This window comes from Struthio camelus, chromosome 20 (genome assembly GCF_040807025.1).
Source record: "Struthio camelus isolate bStrCam1 chromosome 20, bStrCam1.hap1, whole genome shotgun sequence".
In the NCBI taxonomy this organism is placed as follows: Eukaryota; Metazoa; Chordata; class Aves; order Struthioniformes; family Struthionidae; genus Struthio; species Struthio camelus.
This window is the reverse complement of record NC_090961.1, coordinates 12287804-12312164: the sequence shown is the minus strand read 5'-3', so window position 1 is coordinate 12312164 and position 24361 is coordinate 12287804. Positions and strand designations below refer to the sequence as shown.

The 24361-nt window shown below is 51.8% G+C and overlaps 1 protein-coding gene across 3 annotated transcripts in view; it reads right to left on the bottom strand.

The window, feature by feature from the left end:
- Positions 1 to 24361, bottom strand: part of RGS3 (regulator of G protein signaling 3) — a 95292-nt gene that overhangs the window by 25018 nt on the left and 45913 nt on the right. For all 3 annotated transcript variants that reach the window (XM_068915179.1, XM_068915180.1, XM_068915181.1), the window contains 3 exons: positions 23408 to 23519; positions 17068 to 17108; positions 3484 to 3606 (listed from right to left, as the gene is read on the bottom strand). In XM_068915179.1, coding sequence (XP_068771280.1) covers positions 3484 to 3606; positions 17068 to 17108; positions 23408 to 23519 — 276 coding nt within the window. The remainder of the gene's footprint in view (positions 1 to 3483; positions 3607 to 17067; positions 17109 to 23407; positions 23520 to 24361) is intronic.

Here is a 24361-nt window from a genome sequence, read left to right as displayed (position 1 = left end):
GCCGAGCCTCGTTACAGTGGCAGGAGCAGAGAGCCGGAGCCACGTGCCCCAGCGCTTCCCGCGGGCACCGCTGCGGGGCAGACGGGCAGCTGGCCAGGAGGATCCCATCACCAGCCCCAGTTATCCTCAAACAACCACGACCGCGGTAGGACCCTTGCTGATTTATTCCTCACGGCTTTCTCTTCCTTCCTCTCCAAAAGCAGGCGCTAGGCGCACCATCCGTCTCCCAGAAACCAGTCACTGCGTGCTGAAACGAGCTGCTCTGAAACTAGCTGCCCTTCGAGAAAGTGCCCCGTGCAGAGGGCAGACCTCCGTGCCTGACACCGTCCCCCCAAAAAGGTTCCTGGGGGTGGTAACAACCGCTCCGCAGAGCGGCGTCTCTGAGCGAGCCCGGACCTTCCTCGCCGTAGCGCTGGCCTACGTGGGCACGGCTCCGAGGGCCTCGAAACACAAGCGGTGCCATCCCGAAGCCCAGAGTTTGTCTGCTTCTCACGGCTCCAAGAATCTGCAAACGTGCAAACTCTCCTCCGCCAGGTTTGGCCGCCTCCTCTCCGGCTGCGACCGTCCCACTGGGGATCCTTTGCCCCAGCCTTTCACGGGAGCCCTCCGCTCTGCCCAAAGGGGTCAGCGGACAGGACTCGGGAACCGACTCAGCTTCTCATCCGTTGCTTGAAGCAGCGTTACCATGTTGAAACGCGCGCTCTGCTGAAACAGTGCCCCTTTCTCCGGCCTCCGCGCACGGCTGGCACGCGGCACAGCTCTGCCTGGCACCGAGGCTGAGCCGGCCTGTCGCTCCCGGCCCTCCTCCGAGCCCAGACGCCCCTCAGCTGCCCTCCCGCCGCAGCGCGAGCAGCTGCCTCTTGCCAAGCCAGAGCAGTTTCGAAGGCCTGGCAAATCAGACTCGTGTTGGGAGCAGAAATTGGCCATGCGGAGCCTGATATTTCTAGCTGCGATTTGTCTATTCACAGAGCACACGCGCTGTCCTGTTTCCTTAAATAGCCGTAGTATCAAATGGCTCATTAGCAAGCAGCAAAGCTAACGGTTCGCGTCCCCCTGCCAAGAAGGGACCGATTTTCCCAGCTCCTGCCTCTCGCGCGGGGCGCTCCCGAAGGCTCCCGCCACGCTGCCTTCCCCCGGGGCTGTGTCTGCAGCGACAGAGCAGCCATGGGGCAGGCTGGTCACAGCAACCCCGGCTTTGCAGCTGGCTCGTGTCGGGCTCCCGCTCGCAGCCTGGGGCGGCAGCTCGGACACGCACGCAGCAGCCCTCCCTGCTCAGCACAGAGCCCAGGCACCCGCTGAGCACCCTTTCCACTTGCTGGATGCTGCCTCCCACGCAGCGGCTCCTCCTTCTCCATGGTGTTTCTTCTTGCATCATGCCACTTTATGATCGAGTGTGCTTTAAAATCACAGCCAGGGCACTTTGCACCTTGCTGGGACGAGGACCGGTTATGTGACCTGAGCCAAGCGCCTGCTCCATCACTCCCTCCTGCATCCCACCAGTGAGGTTTCCACTCAGGTTCAGCGGGCCCAGGCAAAACCCCTTTGTAATGACTTTGGAGTGGCTCATGCCCGCTCTCGATCACACAAGAGAAGCTCCCTGCCAGCCAACACGGCACAGATAAGCCTTAGAAAGTTTTGTGTTGTCTTCCACAATATTTTTAGAACTGCCTCTTTGGCTGCCTTACTACAGGAGCTGCAATTTGGTAGCCAGGCCCCTTCACTAGCACTGGGAACAGACACTCTCCAGATGGTGGCTGTGAGCCACAGGGCTTGTAGACAGCCAAGATCAAGGGATAGTCCCACAGCCTGCCAAGAACATGGAGTTTAGGGTTGGGAAGAGACCAGAGACACTGCCTGAAAACCCAGACGGTCCCGAAGCACATAATGTGTTGTGATGGAGAGATGCCACAATCACCCCCCTTTTGGGATCTTGGACACTCAGATTTGTACGTGTCCCACCTTACTCTTTAATGCTAGAGCCCATGGCTGGAGGGCACCCAGCAGAGAGCTCCCCAAGAGTGGCCCAGCCACACACACACTTGCACACACGTACACCCCGCACGCAGGCCAAGCAGCCCGCATCTCTGCAGAGCTGCCTTGCCCACATGGACAGCCGCGGTCAGGCACCCCCTCCAGACCCTCTGCCTGGGCACCTGTGTCGTACCAGTGAGACAGATTGCAGGAAAGCAAGAGATGTGGCAGTCTTGTCACCTGACTGAACTAGCTGCCCTGGGCTATTTGCATTTCTATAGATTTGGTTGCTAACTAGGTTCTCAGGCTTTTTATGTTGTTGCTATTTTAGTACGTCTGAAACGTGCAGGAAAAGGAATCTGGAGGCTCTGTCTCCTGCAGAGACAATGTTTGTGCTGACCCAGCTTGGGACATTGCAGAGCAAAAGCCACGTTGTCTCTGCCTCTGATTTTGGGAGACAGCTCAGCTCCCACTTTTATCTGCGTGTATGGCCAGAGTGAAAGCCTCCTGCCTTCAAGCAAGACAGGACTAAGCAGCAAGGCTACATCGACACATCACTGTAGCTATGCTTCCAGCTCAGCTGTGGGGCAGAAGCAGCTCCGTCAAGGTTCACCAGCGCAAAGGAAGATATTTGGGTGTTTTTACCCCCAATATACCTATTTGCTTAGATTAAAGCTCTTTAAGTGCTTCCATTGTGCTTGGCACCGTGTCTTTCTCTTGTCCCAGATCAGTAGGTCACCCACAAACAGTGTGAACCCAGTTTCCGGGGGGACAAGATGACCCCAGCACAAACTGCCACTGTCCCAAACAACCTCTTGGCAGCAGCCCCAGCCACAAAGCTAAGCAGATGGGAGATGCTCCCGACACCCAGGCAGGGGAGGCATGCCTGGGGCAGTGCTTCAGACAGGCTCCACACACAGATTTTTCTCCCAAGACAACACTCTTGGGCGAGGCTGAAGTTGGTTCTGCCTTACTATGTATTAAAAACAGCATTCATCAAATGACCTTTCTGTGCTTTGAGGGCATCTGCAGAGGCCAAATTGAACATTTGAGCCCATCTGACTGCACATCTCCACCAAGCTGGTCCTGTGACCTGGGCCTTTTATCATAGCCCAGAGTTCATGGGCTGAACTTCACCCTCTGCATTCAGTCCTGCCCTAGAGCCATGCACTGAGGGAAGCCGTTAAAGGCAGCACACTGGGTTGCACAGCCTCCACTCTCCAAATACAGAGGAGGTGCTAAGAGGTGTCAGAAGCAGCCTGTTTGCCGCAGTCTGCCTCTACTTGGGTCAGCAGAGGCAAATGCAATAAAGACTTCCCCGAGCAGGATAGGAAGCTGCAGACACAGCAGCCCCTGAACACAGACTTGCTCCTCACCTGGAAAAAACAGCCTTGGGAAGAGCTGTCCGGGCAGGAGCGCGACCTGAGCTAAGCCTCTGCAGCAGGCAGAGCCCAGCGACACTCCTAGGAGGATTCTCTAGCAGGAGGGCTGGCCCCCGCATGGGTCGCTTACCTTGTTCTCCGTAGGAGCTGATGCCGGATGTTGCTGCTTAGTGATGTTCTCAGCCAGACACCAGCAGATCCTCTTCTTCTGCTCCTGGGAGTAAGCCTCCAAACTTAATAAGCACTCCGACTTCTGACGTAAAGGAAACACAGGCAGAGAGAAGGTCATTAGCAGTGTGTCACAGGCCCCAGCTTTGTTTGCAAACTACTTGCTTCCAACACACTGTATCAGATGAACATAAGTATAACAGGAGTGCTCTGGGCATGGGAAAGCAAAACGCATGGGTATTTAGCTTCAAAGTGGCACCTCCTCCAGGTACAGGGCGACAGGCTGCTGTGAGGCAGAGCAGCAGCTTTTTGCTCTAATAAGTGGAAGCAGAGAGGTAAGATACAGCCAGAACACCAGCAACGCTGCACCCTGTGACACCACAGTGGAAATGTGTCTATTGAGCTAATCTAGAGGGTGGAAATTGCTCTTTGCTGTACGCAAACATTAATGAGAAGCCACAGGATGAACCGATGAAAACAAGTGCCTTTGGGCTGGGAGGACCGCAAAGCTCAGGAGAAGCAATGGCATCAGCTTTGCACAAATGGGCCAGACTCTCCCTTTCTGCCCCTTTACTGAGGCAGACACAGCAGGGGTCATTTTGAAAATGATGCTCTAGCTCCAATCATGCACGATGAGCAATGCACAGTGAGGAAGAAATTAAGGAAAATGATAGAAACTCATCCCAGCTAAGTCTGTCTCAAGCCCACTCTGGCCTGGTCACCTACCCTCACGCCCTGTTCCCTTCTCTACTCATACACACTTTCTATATGGACCTCTTCCTCTTTAACATGTTTTTTTTGGCCAAATCTCACCCATTTAAAAAACCCTCTGACAAAATTCCCTCAGCCAATGTCTCCCAGCCCCTGAACTGCTCATTTCTTGTACTAAAAATGAAGTACGAGTTGATGCTTGTTGGGATTTTGGGGGTTTCTCTTTAAAAAGAGTCCAGAAATGCTCGTGGCCGGATTACCTCATTCTGTGGCTAGTTGTGAAAAATAGTGGAAGTTTAAGGCAGAACTGTGAAGAAAAGAAAAGAATCTTGCACTAAAAAGGCATTAAAAAGGCTTTTCTTTTCCCCCTAGGATTTCCTTCCAGAAGGGCAGGTCTTGTCTAGCCAATTTTTCCCAGAAAGGTCAACAAGAACTAGGGAACTTGCAGTTTTGTGACTCAGGAGACATCACACAGCCACAAGGGGAAATGCCTTTTAGTCACATCATTTTTTTTTCCCCCCACTGCATGCTAATTCATTCATGTTTAATCCACAAACCCTACCAAAGAGGTAAATAAACCAACCTCACATGTTAGCTATAGAGAAAGAGATGCTCTAGTCCATTGTTTGCCCCTCCAAGGACACTTATAGGCAAGATAACAGTTGATATTTCTGATATCAGTACACCACCACATCTATTCCTACAGTAGAAACAGGCTTAAACACTGAAAATGCATATTCAGGCTTACTTATACATCATCAACTTTAAACAGTAGCTCATGATTCAGGGACACAAGGTGGTGGGGTATTCTCCTCACCCCACCAATACTAGGTTGGGGTGATGCTCTGAGCGTATCCAGAGGAACATCGAGCTCTTTCCACCCCAGATTTCCCCATCTCTCCAGTTCCCCAGGCAAGCCGTACACCAGGCTGCACCACGCTGACACCCGCTTGTTCCTAGGAAGCTACGTAAGCGTTCTGATTTTCGGAAGACCATCTGCCTTGCTGGAAATCTGGGGTGGCATTTCCCTGCCCTGCACTCTGGGCAGAAGCGAACAATTCAAAGGACTCAGCCAAGCCTAAAAGACATCAGTGCAGCCGAGAGAGTCCAGTGACCACAGCGAAGCTGTAACTAATGCCCGCTCTGGTCCATATCGAGCTCCTGCAATTCCCCTGGTGCGAGGCTTAAAGCGATTCCAAGGGCGTTTCATATCCCCTTTATTGTGACTGATGCACGACTCACCTAATCCTGCCGTGCAGCCCCTGGCTGATTCGATTACAGTCCTCATCTCTTTGATTGAATTTGGCAAGCGATGCTCAGCCCCCACCAGCTGCTCAGAGAGAAGTACCCCTCTCCCTCCCCGCTCAGCCGCACCAAGCTGCCAAGGCTGCCCAGGCACAGCTGCCTGGGGAATATGAAAGCCATGAAAAGAGACTGCCCTCTGATCCAAGAAGCCAGAGGGGAGAGTCAGTTGTCCCATTTGTTTCAAACTATTTCTCTCTTGTCTAACCGGGGAGCCCGTGCTGATGCATCTCCTGGGCGTTGCAGGCAGGGCTGAGGGGTGACAGGAACTGCATTTGTCCAAACCTCTCAACCGCAGCATATTTTACATTCATTTCTACACTGTGGCAGCAAGATCTTGACACCTTGTTCCTTTACGGCAGTACTAAAACCTCCCCAATTCGCAATTCCCAGGGGAAGGGTCCTGTTTCTGCCTCCTCCATCAATGTGCTCCCCCCAAATAGTGTGCAACGCAGAGTTGGCTGCAGCAAACCATGAGAAGGGGCAGCCCAATCCGCGGAGGCTGAGCACCCCGGTCTGCCTCAAAAGCACAGGCTCCTGCTTGCAAAGTACATTGGGATCAAGCCAGATGGAGGACAGATAAGCGAAGGATAGACCGTTACGTGGCATAAAGCACTACCTACGGTGTGCATCCCCGGAGCCCAGTCCCTGCCAGGAGACCAAACTGCCGAGGCTTTGCCAGCCAGCTGCCAAGCTGAGGACGTGTACATAACGGAGAGGCTGGAGCAGCGGAAGTCAGCTAGTCCTGGAGCTGCAATGTGTCGCGCACAAGCCTCCATGCACCACGGCCTTGGTCAGGGCCCGCTCTGGGAACCAGCCTCCCTGCTATTGTTTTCATTCAGGGAGGCTGCCGCTTTCCCTGCCAATATTTACAAAGAGAAAACACGGTTTAATCTCGTAGTGCTGGGAAAGGAGGATGCAGATGGCGTGAAGGGGGCGTTTGCTACCAGATAAAGCGAACGACTGAAGTGACTGCCAGTAGCTTTCTAACTGCATTCAGCCCAGCGTTTCAAAAAACATGTTATTGCAGGTGTTGCGTGCCGGCTGGCGCGGAAGCCTCCCCGGCGAGATCGCAGCTCCCCGGGCTGCGCCGGACCCCACGTTGGCACTGGGCACGGCCAGAGCAGGAGGAAAACACAAGGTGCCTATCGCAGAGGAGGGCCCAGCTTAGCTAACACAGACCCCAAATGGTCCCTGCCAAGGCCAGAGACTACTCAAAGGAAAAGGTCCCTTTTGCTACATGGGAATAGCTCCCACCTGCAGATGCTTCCCTGGGCTGAGCCCCAGCCCTGTAGTCTGCAGAGAGATGACAGACTCAGGATCTGGCCAAAGAGAGCTCCTGGTTACTCTGGCAGACACCAATCCAAGAGGCACCGTTGGCTCCCTGGCACAGAGATCAGTGGAGGACACCCAGGAGAACATCACCTCATTGCAGGAGGGATCAGCAAGACCCGAGGGCCCACAGAGCGGGCAATGCTGCAGGTATGTCCCTCTTTGTGTTTGGTCTGTGCAGGACCCATCACAACAGTACCTGGAACATGAGCTTGGCTCTACCCATTACTGCAAAGCAGAGATAGAATAATAACGAACCAAACTCACCCTGAAACCTTCAGAGCCTTGAAGTCCACGACTAACCGAACTTGGGGACTATTCTCATCTCACTGTCACAACCTTCTCTGGCCTGTGCTACAATATGCACTCACAGAGGTGCAGAGAGGTGACCAGTTCTCTGGGGTGGAGGCTGCTACAAGCAGATCAGGGGGACGCAGTTCTGCTCCCCCCATGACTCCTTTCCTACCTGCCTCAGCAGTGCTGCCAGCCTGGGTGGCAGCGGAGCATCAATAACAACCATATGGGTAAAGCCAGGCTCTGCACACAAGCGTGAATCAGCCCAAACGAAGATGAAGTTTGCCAGCAGCTCTGTCCCGCAGGGCCCTGAGTGAGCACAGACTCTCACTATTAGGCTCTGCTGGGTTTACAGCACCATGGTACAGGGACACAGCTCCCAACCCAGCTCAGCTCAGCCCGCCTCCTGGCCTCAAATGTTCAGAGCATTGGTTTCAATCCAATCCTAGCAGAGATCCCAGAGGGGAAGTACCTCGGAAACGGACTCCAGACTACAATAGCTTTTAAATTGTAGAGCAAGCCTTCCACCGGTGAAACAGCAAGCCCTGGGAATATCCTGTCCACAAAACATGGGCAACTGCTGGCAGGTTATGTCATGACCCACAGAGCTAAGTCTGATGAGAAAGTTCAGTTTGCTCCCGTGCTAAGCTGTGCTGGGAGGGGCAGGGGGGCACTACTTCTCTTCCTGTGGGCACATTGGTGATGCCCAAAAAACAAACACTGGCGGTAGCAGCACAGGCCCTATTCAAAGGCTGGGATGACCGAATGTAGCAGTATCTAATGGGCACCGGAGCAGAAGATGTGCACAGAGCTGCCAGTCGCTGGGCACAGCAATCTCTGCAGAGAAGTGCGGCTCGTTGCTGTGTGGCTTATGCCTGGCCAGGAACACTCTAGAAGTGAAGGAAAAGGAGGGATGTGCCTTCCTCCCTTGTGATACCAAGGCCTGGCTCTTGGGACATGGGTTTTCCATTATCCTACAGACACCCATGAACAGGGAGAGGCACCAATGTAGCGAGATGGACCTGACACTTCATGTTGCAGGGTCTTCCCAACCCCATCTCACCCCTGCTCAGTCAGACTCTGTTGCACTGAGAAATGCTGCTGCCAAGGAAGGCGAGGAGGGAAGAGCAGTGCCACAGGGGCAGTGCACAATGGCAAGGCACAGTCAGGAGAGCAGGACATGTGCTAAGCATCCAAGAGGGAAATATGACCTGAAGAAGCTTTTTCACCTCTTTTTGGAGCAGCCGACAAGGACACAGGGCTCAGTCTGTCTTTACAGGCCAGCAAGGTGTCTCTAATTAGCTTATTAGATGACAAGCATTTATGGGAAACCCCCAGCTCTGAGACTAGCCAGACACAGAGCTCCCATTGCAAACATCATTCTGGCAAACAGAAAGCAGGTCCACCGCTTTCCCGTTTTGCAAATGCCCTTTCCTCTCAGGCAAGAGGGCTCTCAAAGCTGTGCAACATCAATGACAGTAACACCAAGCTCAATGGACACCACTTGTATTTGCTGTCTGAAATATCCCTCCACACACACCCACTGCAAACACAGCCCCTGGAGCTCTCGATCTCTCCTCCTCTAACACAGCCCTGAAAAGAACACGCTCCTACCCTGTGCAGCTGGCCCTGGGGAATAGCATTTCCTCTCTAAAACCACCCTGCAGTATCTGGGCCTTTCTCAAACCTCTCCAACACTTTAACTACATCATTTGAGCTGTTCTTTTTGCCAATATCTGGGAAATGTGACCACAGAATTAGAGCTGTGAGAAAAAATGTTGCAAAGAACTTCTGCTCCACAAAGTACATTTTATGGTCATGTCAAAACTCAGGTTCAGGCTGAGCAGCTTAAAGACTCACAAAATCAGGGAATCAGAGTTTATCTAAGAGTTAAATCCCGGTTTATCTAATCATCCTCTGCTGAGCAACCAAACCGGCAGACAAGCACTCTGCCCAAAGGGATTTGGCCTGAGGGCTCTCATTGCCCAGGGAGTTGCCCGGTCCACCAGCTATGGGTTACGCCAATCCAGGGCTTCGTCTCCTGGTGCTGTTTCACATCATCTAACCCAGGTAAATACACACTGACAGAAGAAACAGAGCCCAGGGCCGGTCTGCACAGAGGAGCAGCCTTGCTACCAGGTCCAGAGCCATCAGTTTGCATGCTTTTGCTCAGGCAAAATGCTAGCAGAGGGCTGGCTCCAACTGAATTAAGGTTGTTTAAAGTAGAGCCCCTTTAATAAACCTGCACGAACTTCAGCTACCCTGAAATCTGGGGCACATCATGAGGATGCAGGGGAGGGCTGCATCTCAGGAACGCACCAGCAATTGGGGTGACCTGCACATGGGCTCATGCGATATCACCTTCAAAAGTGCTGTTCAAAATGCTGGCAGCCTTGCTCTGACTTTCTTTCACTGTAACAGAGGTTCAGGCTGCAGCGCGGACGTCTCAGCATCCAGCAATGCGAAAACCAGTGGCTGGTACCCACCATCCTTGGGACCAAGGCAAACAGAAACCTCTGTTCAGGAAAGAGTTAAGCTGTTCCTGTAGGCATGAAATGGCAGAGGGATTCAGCTCGTGCAGACTGAGCATCCAGCTCGCGTGTGAGCTGGATGACTGAAGGCAACGCGCGCTGGTGAGGGCAGCGCAGGACAGAGCCTGGCCTGATGTGCAGCTCTAGCAGCCCAGAAATGAGGGACTATCCAACAACCACTGCTCACAAGACACACATGAAGCAAAGGAAATGTCAGAGAGCAAGAAGGGATTTTTTCACTTGGTAACATCTTCTGACTACTACAGCTCATTGGAGCACAAAGGGAGGGAGTCCTCCCCTTACTCCGGGCCGGACCAGGAGCAGGAATGGGGAGCCACGAGAACACACTTTATCTTCTCTCAATTTGCTTCAAATTAATGTAATACAATTGACAAAATTAGGCAGCAAGGAGTATTCCTACATCTTCTCTTCTTGATCTTCTTAAGATTGACCGATTCCAACATTTCTAGCCTTGGCCACAGAGCCTGCTCCACCAGAGCCCTGTGCTGGGAGAGATGAACTTAGAAATCCCAGAGGATCTTCCACCTGACCTCAGTACAACTAGCTTTTAGCCACAAGCTCAGGTGACAAATAAAGCAGCCCACAAACTCAACAAATGACAGCTCTTTTTCTTCTACAAGTTAGAGGAAATTGAGATTCAACTTCAGCTGAAATGAGCTATGTGGTCAGCTCTGTATCAGTATTTTGTGTTTGGGTGAAGCTGAGGGACTCACCTGCTCCAGAGGGCATGAACCTCCTAAATCACCACTTACTTTTGTCAAGCTGAAAGTATAAATGGAGCACTCCAAAAGGAGGGAGCAAGACATCTTGCAGGCTTTTCAAGCCCTGTCAGGGAGTGGAGGAATGGGGCGAGAGGACTGAGGGCACCAGATCCTCTGCTAGGAAAAAGGAAAAGGGAAGAAGCAACTTCCTTTGCTTTGGCTCATTGCCCAAACTATCACATTTTGGGTAAAAACAAATTCAAGACAAAATCCTAGTCTTCTAGCTATTCTTCTGGGGGCAGAGGTCAGAGGAATGGGAAAACTCCATCTGAAGATAACAGAACCCCAAACTTCTATTATTATTAACGCTGTCTTTCAGCTCAGAAACTGAAGCGGAACGTCACCAGCCTGCACAGCCCTAATGAGACCCAGCCCCTGTCCCCAGCCACATCCATCCTGAACAGAGGCAAAGCTCCTCTCTGCTCCTACTCCGCATGGTCTGACCGGCAGGCAATCCCTCCACTGGATCCCACCGCAGGAGCTCGTGCTCGCTGATCATCCTCCCCCGATCAAGTCACTTCTGATCCTTGTGGGACCAGGGTGTCCAGCCCTCTTTGCCCCATGGTCATACAAAAAACATGTCATTAGCTTCCACTCCACCTTAACAACTAAGCCCCGCTGCTTTACCAGTGAACTATCTTCCTTATTATCTTCTACTTCCCCAAATTTCATGTCATATGTGCATTTTATCAGGCATGATTTGCTGCTTTCTACCACATCAATGATAACACATTGGCTGGAATATGGCAAGAGCCACTGTTCCCAAGCCCCCCAATCAGAGCAATGCTCACGGAAGATGCTGTTGTAGTTTGAGACCAAACAGAAAGTTTTTAATTATTTAATATGCGCCTTGGCAATTTCCTGTCTTTTTAAGGTTTTCAGGGCAAATGTTGTGTCATATCAAGTCAAGTGCCTCTGACAAAGTCTGCTCTAGCTGCGCTCCATTTGTATTATTATCTCTCATTTATTAATAACTCCCTTTCAAGTTCTTGACTAACCAAATTCCCCTCAAACCTTGTCCCCATCAGGAAACCACCTGCCTCGCAGTCTTCCAGAGTCGCCAGGACAGCACTTGAGAAAGCTTCTGGCAACCTCCTCTGATGTCACGTCCAGAATTGCTGACAAAATTTATGCAGGTGCTGCTAAACATCTACCATGTCTCAGCGTGCCCCTGAGCCTTTATCTCCTTATACAGTGAATACATTTTTGTTTGCAGTGTTCAGCTTGCCTATACGGAAAGAGAAACCTCAATTCTCCCTGCTCTTCCCCTGTGGGACAGGAATGGGCATCGCCACTTCCACAAGGGCGTCAGATTAGCGATGCTCAGTCCTAAGGAACGCAGGGCACTTCTGGGACTGAATTCTCCTATGGAGAAAGCTGGGACAGCTCCAGTGAAGATCATGGAGTTATGCACATTTACATGAGCTACAGTATTGCCCCTTACTCCATTAGCGGTTCAGTTTAAAGAGAATTTGTTCAAAACGTAGGCCTGCCAGCAGCCAGGATACAGCTTGGTCTTTTGTGCATGAGTGCAACCTGGAACATCCCTGCAGCAGGAAAGGTGCCCATGGGGGACCACAAGGGCACAGGATGCGTCCGCACAGAGCCAGAGGACAGGAGGGGTGACAGAGTCGTTTCATGGACACTTGTCCAGAGGATCTCCCGTGCGGAGGTAGGATGTGCATCTCCAACACACAACAAGATCAGGTTCACAGCATTAATTTGCTCGGGTCTCTAAGCGTGCTCACTACAGCAGGCCAAGAAGTTGGAAGTGGAAAGATCTTCTGTCAGAGCAATTTCCCAAGGGAAAATCCAGCGCCTGCAGAGGAAAACTTCCAGAGAAAAGGATCGATTTTGCTAACGTTTTTACAATGAAAAACTTAATGAGCTATTTGATTTTAAGTCAATTTGGCCTGAATATGTTGGGTTTGAATCAAAAACTTCTAACAATGCAATAAAACACTGATCTGCAGTTTCCTATCAGTGGGATATTTCCAGACTGGGGAAGGGTGTGAATACGGCCCTGGACCATATTCACGTCTCTGGACTGGCTATCAATTTCCACAACACAATATATGGGTTTTTTTCTGGCAGACTTTGCACGTGCCATCACGGGTGCTGCGCGAGTACGTGCCCTGCAGGGAATGGCACACAGGCACTAGGAAAATGGGGACACCCCCCCACACACACACACCAAATCCTCTGCTGTGGAGAAACACAAGTCCACATCAGACCAGCCCAACACTTCCACAGGCCGGGTCAGTTCAATATATTGAAATAAAACTTTCCAGCTCGGAACTGTTTCATTTTGATTGAAAATGCTGAAATGACGCATAGGATAGACTAGGTCTTTATAGGTTGGTAATAACTTTTCTTAGACCAATTGGCAATCAGAAAAATGAGACAAACTTTCAGGTACACAAACTCTTCATCAAATCAAAAGGTACTACTTTCACTCACATAATTCTGGCTTGCTTATGTCCTGGGACTATCACAGCTACCTCATCGCCACCATCAGGAACATAGCATGGCTGCATTTCCCAGCTAGAAGCTTGCAGAATTTCCACTGTGCAAAATATTTCCAAATGGCAACCTATATTGACATGTCAGAATTGTCCCTGGGATGCAAGCTCTCAATTTTACTCAACTGTACTATTAATTTAAGTGGTTTTATTAAAAAATAAAATAAAATAAAAATAAGAAGGGACAGCTAAGTGGAGAATCTTCCTCTATTTCTACATCCTTTCCAATACCAACCTATGTTTAGCGCTTGCCTTCTAAGGAAGGTGCTGCACACACCCCAGCAGGATTGCAGCCGCTTACACCAGGCACATCCAAGCACCCAGAACACTGCAATTCACGCCCTGAAGAGCTCAACAACTAAATACTCCTGCTTTAACCTACACCAGGCTATAAAGATGATAGTGTGCTATCTGATTGTAAATAACCATAATACTCAAGATTTAAACCTCGTGGAGCGATTTATTTACAAGTGAGTAGACAGGATGACTAAGAGCAGCTTTTTTATTACCCTCCATTTTCCCTGAAGGTTAGAATTTTCCTTTACAGTTAAAATCAATAAAGCAACAGAGAGATAGACAACAAAACATATTCTCACTTTGGATCGCACAGGATCGAAATGCTAAATGCTACCTCATGAAGCAACACCGGGCCATTTTCCGGATGAGGATGGAGCAGGAGGACCCCAACAGCTCGAGACCTCGGAGAAGAGCCATTCCCACAGTGAGCCTGAGGTGAGCCATGGGCTCCTTTCCTACCCGCAGCAGCACTAAATACGTTAACGTTCACTGCAGATGATTTGGGGTAGGAAACAGCAGTATGAGAGTTTCTACCAACACCATAGACCCTGTAAGGGCAGCACGATGGACCTGGCTGCCAGATACCATGGTGAAACAAGTGCTTGGATGATGATGACCACTAAACCCCCAGACCCACCACGCAGCAGAAGTGCAACCAGGGCCACCATGGACCGGATGAGCTTTCAGACTGCACCCCGTGAGCGTGCAGACGGCTCTGTCAGAAGAAGACACTGCCCACACTCAATCCCAAGTCTCAGAAACCATATCTTTCCCTAGCCTTTAGGCCTACGAACAAGGCAGAAAGGAGCACAAGGCTATTTAATCCGCTTTCCCAATCGTCTTTCATTTGCTACAGGCATCCCAGGCCCCAGCTCACTTAGGGCTGACCTGGCACCTGCTGCACTGCAAAGAGCAGGAGCGATGCACATCGGCTAGCAGAAAGACGCTGAGGGATGACGTGGGGCGTCCACAGGAGCCCCAAAGCCAAGCCAGCCCCTCCCAGCAGGGAAGCCATCCCCGCAGCGGGAAACAGGCTCGTTCCCACAGTCAGACAGGAGCCTGAGCTTTGCATCAGGCCAGAAGGAAGTCACACAGCTGGGGGTCCAGCTGGGCGCCCGTGGACAGCACAGACGTCAGGCAGCAGGGGCAGCTGTGCTGGCCTGGCCCAGAGACCCCCGCTGCAGGCCTGCATGCTGCTGCCACACAAGGGTGCCACTTCCCTATGCCCGAATCCCAGCTTTTGCTTGACAATAAAGTGTGCCCCGCTGCGAAGACAACCTTAACACCACAAACCACAGGTCCTACCGGCCCAGTGAGGCTTCCATGACTCCACGGTGCCTTTGTCCACAGCCAGCTGGCAGCAACGCTTTGAGGAGGACTGTCTCCCCCCACACTCCTAGCTCTCAGCACCCCAGGAGGACACCCCAATACCCCTGTAACTAAAGCTTCATTGCTGACAAGTTGGGGGGGGGGGGGGGGGGGGGGGAGAAGAGGGATGACCTGACCGTGCCGCTCTTCTTAGCTTTCTTCCAGGAAGAAGATGCTTAAACACTCCCAAGCTGGCTCCCAAGATGATGTCCTATCAGGTACTAAAAGCCCATCTCCATTCGCCTGAGGTCTACTTCTGCAGAGGACAGTTCATGCAGCCACATGACCTCTCACTGCAAAAGGCTTCTCTTCTCATGCTTTAGCCACCAGCCCAACTCCTTGCAGTTTGCTCACTCGCTCCGTTCAGCTCCCAGGGTTGGGACTTTTGGTCACTGTTTCCCTGAAGAGCACCCGCAGGGCAGTCAGGACTGCACTGTCCTGCCCCGGCTCGCTGCTGACTCATAGGCAAGTCCCGGCCTCTCTTTGTGCCTCAGCTTCCCTTCCTGAACCAAAAATACCCACTGTTGAAGAGTCTGGTGAGCCTTACGGGTGAAAGAGGCACTGTCTCCCTGAAGCCTGAGGCTGGCCATTTACATCTGTGCTGTGTACTCACAAACACACACAAAAAAGCCTCCTTCTCTCCTGTCGTTGCACAAAAGACCTAGGCAAAGCCACCTGGCTGGAGAGTTACATCTCTGCCTGTCCCACAGGCAGGCATCAGGTCAGCTTCCACTCCCTAGCTCGGTGGAAAACATCAGGCCTCAAAGCCTGTGTCCAGGAGGGATGGGATGATATCAGGGATGTCCTGATCTCCAGGAGGATGAGTTTGAGCCGGGAGCTGGCCAAGCTCACCTGAAAGCTATGGCTGGCCCAGGCCAGGGTATAAGTACCTACTGCTGGGGTACAGGCACAAGACTGACCTGTTTATCCCTGGGGCAGGGACACTGCCGCTGTTTGCAGCCTGCTCTGAAATACCTGGGACAGACAGCTCCAAGGAGAAGGGTTTGCATAACCCCATAAGCACAGCCTTTCCAGACCTGCTGTCCTCTGCACGGGAGCATGCCTGGAGGTAAGTAATTTTTCACGTTTTCTATACAACTATTATACTCCAACCACAATGGATGTCACAGATTTCAATCAGCAGAGCTGTGAGAGAGAGTCAGGATCATTTAAGCCCATCAGAAGAAAAAAACTAAGCATTTCCTCATTTCATTACACATTACATCTCGACAAAGATGAGTCTTCTCCTCCCAACATCCCATGAAATTCAGCCACTGCTCCTTCAATTACTTCTACTTAGGGGACCAAGGCTTCTAAATTAAATGTCAGCCTCCAAACGTGTTTTTCCAAACACACAAGAAAATGCAAGCGTGCCTCATCCCCTTGTTGAGATTGGCACTGACAATCATTCGTTGCAGCATTTCTGAGTCACAGCAGTATAGAGATGCCATACAAGTCCGACATTACCCTGGGACATGTGCTGGGCAAACAACTGAGAAGGCTGCTCCTGCCCCAACAGCTTAGAGAAGAAATAGGGAGGACAGGAAAGGAATAAGAGGGAAACCTGAGAAAGAAGTCATTTGCCCAAAGTTACACAGCAAGTCATGCTTTGGCCCAAATCCCAGCCGCTAAAGGTGAAAAACTTTCATTCGGAGTATTTTCATCCAACTTTCACAATAGCTTATTATATGGTGGTGCTGCTGAGCAATGTTTGTCTTTCTCCTCAAAGCCCTAGGGAACTATCCCAGACACAGATTTCCACCCTAAAATACAAGGCCTTGAAACCAGGAACACAGTAAGGTTACTTGAAAAGAAAATAACCGCAGCATTCAGTGATTAGGTAGGTCCAGTTACTGCGAACAAGTTTTGCAGTCTCCTTGGCTCCTTCACGACACAAACATAACTCCGCCAGCATCTGAGTGATTGCAAATCTGTTTAGAGCATTCAGCCACGCACCATCCGCATGCATTTTTAGATCTGTGATTATTTAAGTCTTTTACACTGAGCTTCCTTATTCTATTTGCAGGTTTAAAATCCGAGCGCTTGACAACAAGAAAAGCAAGATGCCCCCAACAAAGTCAAGACACATCACAATGAAATCTATCCCTAAGCTAAAGAACTCCAAGGTAAATTAAAGGTGAGATGCGGCAAGGAAGTTCCACCTACTGCTCATGTGGGGAAGAGCAACCAGGTCTCAGTGCTGCATAGCCTCTCGAGTCACAGATTCCTTGTAGCACCTTCTTACTAACACATTCCAGCTACAGCCATTAAAAAGGAAGTTAAAATCACTTGCATTTTATGCTCCTTTGAGCATTTAGTGCTCCTTGCCCCAACAGAAAGAATCAAAGAGTTGTTAGTACATGCTAAGATCCCACTAAGAAGTAATTCCAAAAACACCACTACTCACCTCTGCAAGGTAAAGGATGCAGAATTTCAGATCTTCTGAACCTATAAAGAAGAAAAACAGGATCAAAATTAAGCTACAACTGCGTTTCTCCAAGCAGAGATACTGGCAGAGGAACTGGCTAAGAGACAACATTTAATGAATATTTATTGTTGTCATCCTACAGTACCAGGCTGTGATCTGGGAATGATGTATGCCGCATCTGTAGAACGGACCCGGGGCTACACACTGGGCAGACTGTGCTCACATGTTATCTTGCATAGACTCACTGCACCATTAGGGATTCTGCTTTGGGTTCGTCCTTTTGGAAAAGGGCTCATTTCATTCAAGTCCACCACAGGCTCCAGATCTGTGCCCTAGCAAGGACTAACCTGAGACAGTCACGTGCAGGCTCTCCTGCTTGCTGCCCGCCAAGGGCGCACACAGCCCACTTCCTTTGTGGGGGCTGCAGAGACAGAGATCACAGCCCATGTAGACATCCTGGGCACCGATGTCTGGTCTCTTGACAACCTGCCCCTGCAGACAGCTAGCTCCCAGGAGAACTAACTAGACTGGCTCTAGATCCCAGCTCCTTGCTCACTCCCAGCTTCTCTCCCTGAGCCTCTATTAAGGCAGTAAATCTGTCCTAGCACTTTCTGTCCCAAGCTCTCCATCAGTGCCAGTGACCGGGGTCAGTGCGTCCCCTAGGAGACGGAGCTGAAGCAGGGGCACGGGCAAAATGGAGAGGACCAGGGAGCTTGAGAAATAAGTGTAGAACCAAATAGCCAAAGATAGCCAGCAAGGCAGCAGCTCTCCACCTCAGCCCACAACCTGAACTTCTGCAGCACTGGGAAGGGACATGGAGCTGGAGGCAATGCAACAACCAAAGCAGCAAGCCGTGTCTCACAAAAATCATACAGCACCGTGGTTCACCTCTCCCTTTCGCTGCAGGCCTACCCTTCCCCTGTTCCCAAAAAAAAAGGCTTTGCCGAGGATTCATCCTGGTCTTTGTGCCCTCTGGGTAAGGAGGCACAAAGGAGTCTCCCCAGCCCCAAGGGAAGCCAGCTCCTGGCACACATCAGCCTCACAGGTGGAGATGAAACCACCACAAAACAGGGCCACCTCAATTCTAAAAGAGGACATCCCACCTCCCAGAGCTGGTCGTGCACTCGCTGCCCTCCCCACCAGCACGCCCTGCACCAGCTTTGCCCTTGGTAGCATGCAGCACCGCTGGGCTGCAGGCTTCATAAGCCTGTTAATGACATTATCTCTGCCATGAGATCAGCTCTGCAGTCTGGGCACAGCCGCAAATCCTATTCAAAGCAGTGTCAGCGCAAGCTCTGCTTAATTTCAAAAGCCCGAGCTGCGCTAATGATGGAAACGGGCTCTGCACTGGCAGTGGAAACACCCTGTTCCCAGAGGAAAAGCAATTCTCCCAATGCAGGCAGCAGCCCAGAGTTAAAGGTAAGAGCTGTGACCCACTGAGAGACTCACATGCCACCTGGGCCCCTTCACGGGTAACAGAAAACACACAAAGAAGTGCAGCAAACAGCCTGGAGTTGGAGTTGGTTGCTGGATGTCTCTTCCGGCTGCCCTTTGGGTGACCACTGGCCTTGCTCCATTGCTAGTGGCCCCCCGAGGCCCTGGAATATTCAATTTTAAAGCATGTTGCAGCACAACAGGCTGCAGACATCATTATAGGGACACCGTGCCCAGGCCCAGCACCGGGCTGCTGGAGCAGGGCTCTCGGCTAAGGAGCCCTCGTGTATTTTCATAAACCTCCCTCTGCTTCACCCTGTGCGATGAGTGGGGTTGCAAAAGCAGCCGGGCCTGCTGCTAGCCAGCGGGCTCCAGCGCTCCCCTGCTGACCTGCAGAGCCCATTCACCGCTCTCCACGGCTCTGCCCGTGCTCTCCTGGCACCCTCTTCCACAAATCCCAGCAAGACCAGCGGGAAGCAGTTGCCTAGCAGAGCCGAAGCTTCTGATCAGAGCCCCTTGGCCCGCGCTTTGCACCCTGAGGGAGGGTTTGGAGGAGCTGAGCCACAAATCCACGGTCCCCTTTCTATTACTTGTGCTTCCCAGGTGGCCACCAGTATAAAAAGCCCCTTTTCCTCAAACGGGCTCTCTGCTCCTCATTGCACAGAGGTAGCAACAACTCGGGGGACCCTGCCCCGTAGCACGCTTGCTGCCCAGGGCCGAGCAGCACTGCGGCTATGGGACACAAAGCAGGGAGCCAGCCCAGGCTAGGAGCTCTTTAAATCCCATTTTCCATGGGGGAATGCCGTTTCACCAACATGGAGCAAAGTGAACGCAGCAGGCAACCCCGAGCCTGCAGCTCCGCTGCGATTCCTCATGGCTGGCAGCCGCAGGCGCTGGATGGGAGAACAGACAGTCTTTTTGGCAGCCCGGCACCGACTGATTGGGAATTGCCAGTGGGACCCCCTTCCCGGCTGGCAGGGAGAGGGAAGCCATCTCCACCACGTTCCCTCAGTGACACCGCCAGCCTGTTGTACCGAGGTGTGCACACCCAGGTGCCTGCTGGGAGATGCTCCAAGCGGAGCCTGCCAGGATCCCAACACTGAAACAGAGGCGTCAACTCTTCGTAGACTCCTTTTTTAAATAATTGCTGTTAGAGGGAAAAAAATAGGAGCTAAGAGTCTCCCATCCGTGCCCTTTTCCAGAAGCTGGGCCAGCGCCTCTCCACGGCGAGGAGTGACGGGAGGAAGTGGAGAGATAGCAGTGCTGGGAAGGGGTAGACCTGAGCACAGATTTCAACGCAGACCAGATTTGTCGGGACTTCTTCCAGCAGAGCTTTTCCCAGAGCCTCCTCAACACCTGCACCGCAGAGCCAGGCCGGTGCAGAGGCACCCGGGAGCCGCTCGAGGTGCCCAGCTCCTCTCCCAGCCCACGGCCCACGCAGGCCACGACAGCCAAGGGGCGAGTCGCAGCCTTCGCGCCGCAGAGACGGCGGCTGGCCGTCTGGGTTAGCCTAGGGCTCGGTTCCCCACCCATCACTATGGTCTGTTTTGACAGCTAAGCACGGTGCTCTCAGCCAAATTCAGTGAAACGCTAAAAGGAAATAAACAGGAGGAAAAAAAAAAAACTCACTTTAGGCTACTTCAGTTTCTTCCTGATGCACTGGGACACGGGACGGGCTTTGCTTTGCGAGTAACCTGAGCCGTCCCTGCCCCGGGGCCGGGCTGCTCCGTCTGCTCAGCGCGGGGAAGAGGAACGTGCGAGTTTTGTGGGGACACGTTCCCCCTTCCAGCTGAGCCCTGGAGGCCAGTCTCGTGCTCCCGTGCTGACGCACGGGACAGACAGTTACGTAGCTCAAAGCTTTCTGCAGCGCCCTGGCTCTGGCCACCTTCCCCAGCCCAACTCAACACAAATGCCCGCTGCTTGCAGGATTTGAGTGGTGAATGCCAAGCTTTGGGTCAAAAAGAGGGGAAAAGAGGGAAGACGGTTCTGCACCTTTCCCCAGCCTCCTTTCACGGCCCAGGGGACAGGCCGTGCCAGGCAGGCTGGGTGCCCAGGAAGGGGCAGAGCTGCGGGGCACAGGCACCTTGCTCAGCAAAGACAGGGGCTGCCTCTGGCACCCAAAGAGAAGAGCTCTGGGCAGAGGGCCCATAAATCACAGTCTGAGCCTCTGGCAATCTTGGAGCTATCTGCTGTACGAGAGGGTGGGTTAGGAAGCCAGGGACAGCAAAGCGGCATGCAAAAGCAGAAGTCCTTATTTGCAGGATCTCCATCAGCATCCCAGCTGAGGAGAGGGCTTACAGCATGGGGAGGGCCTCATTCAGGCTGCTAAATATAAGAGCCCTTTTCTGTCCCAAAGCAGAGCGCGTCCACTCCAGGAGCCCAGCAAGGCGGCAACTGTAACATGGAAATTCCCACAGTATCTAGTGAGGAAACTAGCCTTGTTACGCTGGAAACGTTGGCTGGTGTGGTGCTCATCAGCCATGCTCGGCTTCTAAAGCAGGAAGACAGAGCATTGTAAAGCAGATTATACTGATTTGCTTTCGCACAGTGCAGCAAGCGGCAGAAACAGGAAACATCACAATGGTCTTCAGTGTACCGGAGATGTCTCAATTGTTATACTCAGCAATACGCCTGTTCCTATTAATGTGCCATTCAGTTATTTAGGAGACCAACAGAAAATCCCTGCCAAAAAGGACAGACATCTTTTTGCTTGTTCTGCCCAGCTTTGAAGCACAAATCCGGAGGGTGAGTGCCTGAAAAGCGAGGGTGCTGGATTCCCAGCGAGGCAGAGCGTACGTGGGGAGGCTGTGCACTGCAGACACAAACATCCCCTTTGGAGAAGCGTGATAAACTATTCCAGATGTGATCTAGCCAAGTTATTATGGCAATAAGGAAATAAATGGGACCTAATCGCTCACAAAATCCAACTGCCCTGCCTGAGCTTAGGAGGCACATCCTAGCACTGAGCTGCAAGCAGGCCTTTGTGCACGAAGCCAGCGTTGCACCACCAGGACAAGCACCAGGAAAGCTGATTTCTTCAAGTAGGCAAACAAGAGCAGGATTACACAGTCGCCTTTGAGAGCGGCCAGGAATTGCACGTGCTCACCCAGACTGAAGTACTCCAGGACTAGATGCTGCCCAGTGAGCACTTCAGCAAAGAACAATTTCTTTTGTCCATTTCTTAGAATAAAACGCACTCAGAACAAGCTCAACAAACTCCCACAAAGCTTCAGTAGCTTTTCTAAATGGCTTGTACTCTTTGTGGCACCCCTTCTTCCTTGACCGAGTTTCTGTCCCCACCAAATAGCCCAGTGAATGAATTTGGGAGCAGAAACGTTGTCGGAAATATGAAACACCAACTGATGAGCAACGCCCAGTGTCCAGGTGCCCAACCGCAGCACCACGGATCCCCAGCCCTGAGGTTCGCAATGATGCAGGGCATGTGGAGAGCCGCAGCTTGTGTGCAGAGCTCCCAGCTTGACTTGAGAGCATCCCAGTCTCTCTCTGAGCATGTCACAAACACAAAGCAACAAAATTAATCTAGTAAATCACTCCTTCTGGAGAATCAGCTCAGCTCTGGAATAACCCCTCGTGGTGGGAAGCACCACGCACAGCACCCAGCACCTAGACACCGACTCATGCAATTACAGAGTAGTTCTGGTTGGAAGGGGACTCTGGAGCCTCTAGACCAACCCCCTGCCCAAAGCATGTATTATCAGATCAGGGTGCCCAGGGCTGTGTCCAGTCAGGTCTTGAACACCTCCAAGGACGGAGGTCCCACAACTCAGCCCAGCATTCAATCACCCTCATGAAAAAAAAGTTCTTTCTTATACGTAAGCAGAATTTCTCACATAGGAGCCTGGTCCAGCAACACCTGATGCCCAAGGTCAAGGAGGAGGTAGGGCCCCAGCCTCACGCTGACACAGTTGAATAAATGTACACCAAAAAGCATGCACCTAAACATGTGCACCCAATATAACAATGACTGTACCAAGGAAGGGACAAAGTGGGACTAGGCTGAGGCCAAGAGGTGTCTCCACATTGAGAAATAGGGTGCTGTGGAGCAATTTATTCGTTCCCCTTTTGACCCTGAGTGGCAAAGAGCATCTTTCACATCACCTCAGCATTTCAACTTGAAATAACTGGTTTTGAGCCATTCCCCTTGCCTTTTAACCCCTCCCTGGGTCCTCGGCTGGACGTAAAGGCCCATCCAAAGCAAACTGAGTATGGGCAAAGCCCACAGGCTCCCCCTAAGGCCTGGATTTGCTCTTTCCTCAGAGACCTGTATGCTGGGGTGTGTATGGGGGAGGGACGCTAGCAAGGAAGAAAATCGTGGGTGGTTGAAGGGGAAGTAGGGTAAGTAAAGGTCAGTAGGGCTTGGCCCGACTCTCCTGGAGACAGCTTCTGAGCTCTCTCGAGGCACCATGGGGGAAACCTCAAGACTTCACTTCCCTTTTCACCCTCAGCTAGTTCTCACTGTAAGCAATATAACACTGAGAGGCCAGGGTAAGGAGAACAGCACAGCACAGCAAGACCCTCAGAAATGTCAGCCCCAAATCCCTGAGAAAGTCTTTGTTCCATCCACGGGAACAGCAGTCTGGAAAGCCCTGGGAGCTGGTGCTACCTGAGCATCCCTGAGGGCTCCCAGGAGATAGAGCTCCCAGGGACCGGCTGAAGGCAAGGACGGGAAGGGTGATGCTGGTCCATCACCCTGAGGAGAGAGATATGGCAGCACGAGTCAAACAGCACTGTCACATACTGGAAGCAATAGGTTGCCAGGGTGCTGTGCAACCTACCTGTGCTGCCTCCTTGCTGGCTAGATACCTGATTACAGCTAGCAGCCCAGAAAACATCCTGTAAGTCCCCAACTGCTGCAAACACTCACCCTCCTGAAGCTTGACGCTCTGCAGGTAGAGAGGGTTCCTCAGCACGTTGCAGCGCCCTGGCTCATCCTCCTTCGTGAACAGCAGCAAGTCCGAGTAGACGAAAAGGGTCACCTGGAGTGCACAACACCAGCAAAGGAGAAGCTATAAGAAGCTCATCTTCTGGCACGGAGGCAGTATCCTCCTCCGTGTCCACAGGGCAGGGTCCTCTGCCCCGAGGAGACGCAGCAGGCATGAGAGGCAGCCCAGACACCCCTGCCGTAGGGGGGCTATGCAGCTGCACCACCACGAGCTACGCTGCTCGCAGCAAGCTGCAGATGAGGCTCCCATCAGACAATCATTACCGCTCGGCAGCTGCCTACCGAAGCTTGCAGAGTCCCATGATAGGAGGGATAAATCTGTCCGACAGTGTAACGATGTGCACACAACCTTCCTGCTCTCTCGTGTCACTTCCCCTATACATAAGTTGTAAATCAGAGGAGCAGGAGGAGTGAATGAGTTGGTAACTAAACCTAACACAGTGGAAGTCATAGCCTAAAAGCAACTGTGATCGCCCTACGCATACTCACTAAGGAACTTCTTACTGTTGCCAGTCTTCACACACACTATTCTGCTGCCTTTTAGCAGATAAGTTTGGCTTTAAAAAAAAAAAAAAAGTGACCAGTTAAAGGGAGCAAAGTTGATACCTTTAAACCACTTTCACGGGTGGAAAGTAAATACTGAACTGAGTGTCTGTCCAGCTCTGTGCTCAAATAGTGACTCAAGGGTCCTAGAAGCTGGGAGAGGAGCTACTCTAGAGCAGTGGCATTTGCTCCCAACCCAAAAGGCAGATTTTGCTCTCTTTCTGGCTCGTGACTGCATTCCCTAGTACAATTACTACAGATTATTATAATTCTTAAAATAAGAAGAATCAGCTCCTCCACTTTACTGGAAATCCTTGATCAAGAAGCCTACAG